Below are 851 nucleotides of genomic sequence, written 5' to 3' on the forward strand. Positions count from 1 at the left end.
GGGTCCGTGGCCCCGGGGCCAACACTGTCCCTGAGAGCGCAATGCCAAGGCTGGAGCAGACCCATTGCATCTCCAGCCCAAACAGTCATTTCAGATTTGCTTTGGGCAAGCCCCTTCCTTCTCTCCATCCCTCAGGAGAGGGACAGACAGTGCCCCAGGGCCTCCTGAACGGACACAGCCCCACTCCTTCAGACCACACGCTGCCCGGGGAAGAGCCTGCTGCCCGCCCTCGTGCCCTCCAGCAAGCTGCCTGCTTACCCAAGTCTGGACAAAAAGCCCGGATGGTTGCCAAGTGTGAAAACTCAGCACCGCCCCAGCAAATATCCCACAGGGAAGGTCTGACACAGAAATTAAGCTGCAGAAATCTCTGGGGCTGCTGAATCCATCCCCTACCCAGGGCTGGGTGGGCACTGGACAGGATGGGGTCTGACAGCGAGCGTTGGGGGTGCCAGTGGGACACGGGATGCAGCCTCCATCCCCGGATCAGCATCACACTGACAGCGGGAAGCAGGACACCGAGAAACACACCTTGGAGGGGTCCATGACGACCGTTGGGACGAAGTTGAGGAAGATGTGGTTGCAGTCGGTGCGGACAGTGGTGTTGCTGGAGGCCACCTCCAACTCATCCATCGCCTCCAGGAGCAGCCGCTCGCCCTGGTTCTGCAAGTACTCGAAGGAAGCCTCCTGCAGCGCACCGGGCGGATCAGGGGCAGCCAGAGCATCCCCTGTACCCAAACTGCGCCCATCTCCACCCGCGCAGCCAGGGGACCGGGCAGCGCCTTGCCTTGGTGACGAGGTCGGAGTGGCGCACGATGGCGCGGATGAAGAAGCGGTAGTCGGTGGCCTCGGTG

General features: G+C 62.3%; 1 protein-coding gene across 1 annotated transcript in view; it reads right to left on the minus strand.

Annotated features, from left to right (window-relative positions):
• Positions 1-851, minus strand: part of ACACB (acetyl-CoA carboxylase beta) — a gene marked incomplete at its 5' end in the record, with an annotated part of 9841 nt that overhangs the window by 7516 nt on the left and 1474 nt on the right. The window contains 2 exons of the mRNA XM_010080368.1: positions 529-684; positions 785-844. Coding sequence (XP_010078670.1) covers positions 529-684; positions 785-844 — 216 coding nt within the window. The remainder of the gene's footprint in view (positions 1-528; positions 685-784; positions 845-851) is intronic.

Source organism: Pterocles gutturalis, unplaced genomic scaffold, assembly GCF_000699245.1.
Source record: "Pterocles gutturalis isolate BGI_N339 unplaced genomic scaffold, ASM69924v1 scaffold13524, whole genome shotgun sequence".
NCBI classification, from domain to species: Eukaryota; Metazoa; Chordata; class Aves; order Pterocliformes; family Pteroclidae; genus Pterocles; species Pterocles gutturalis.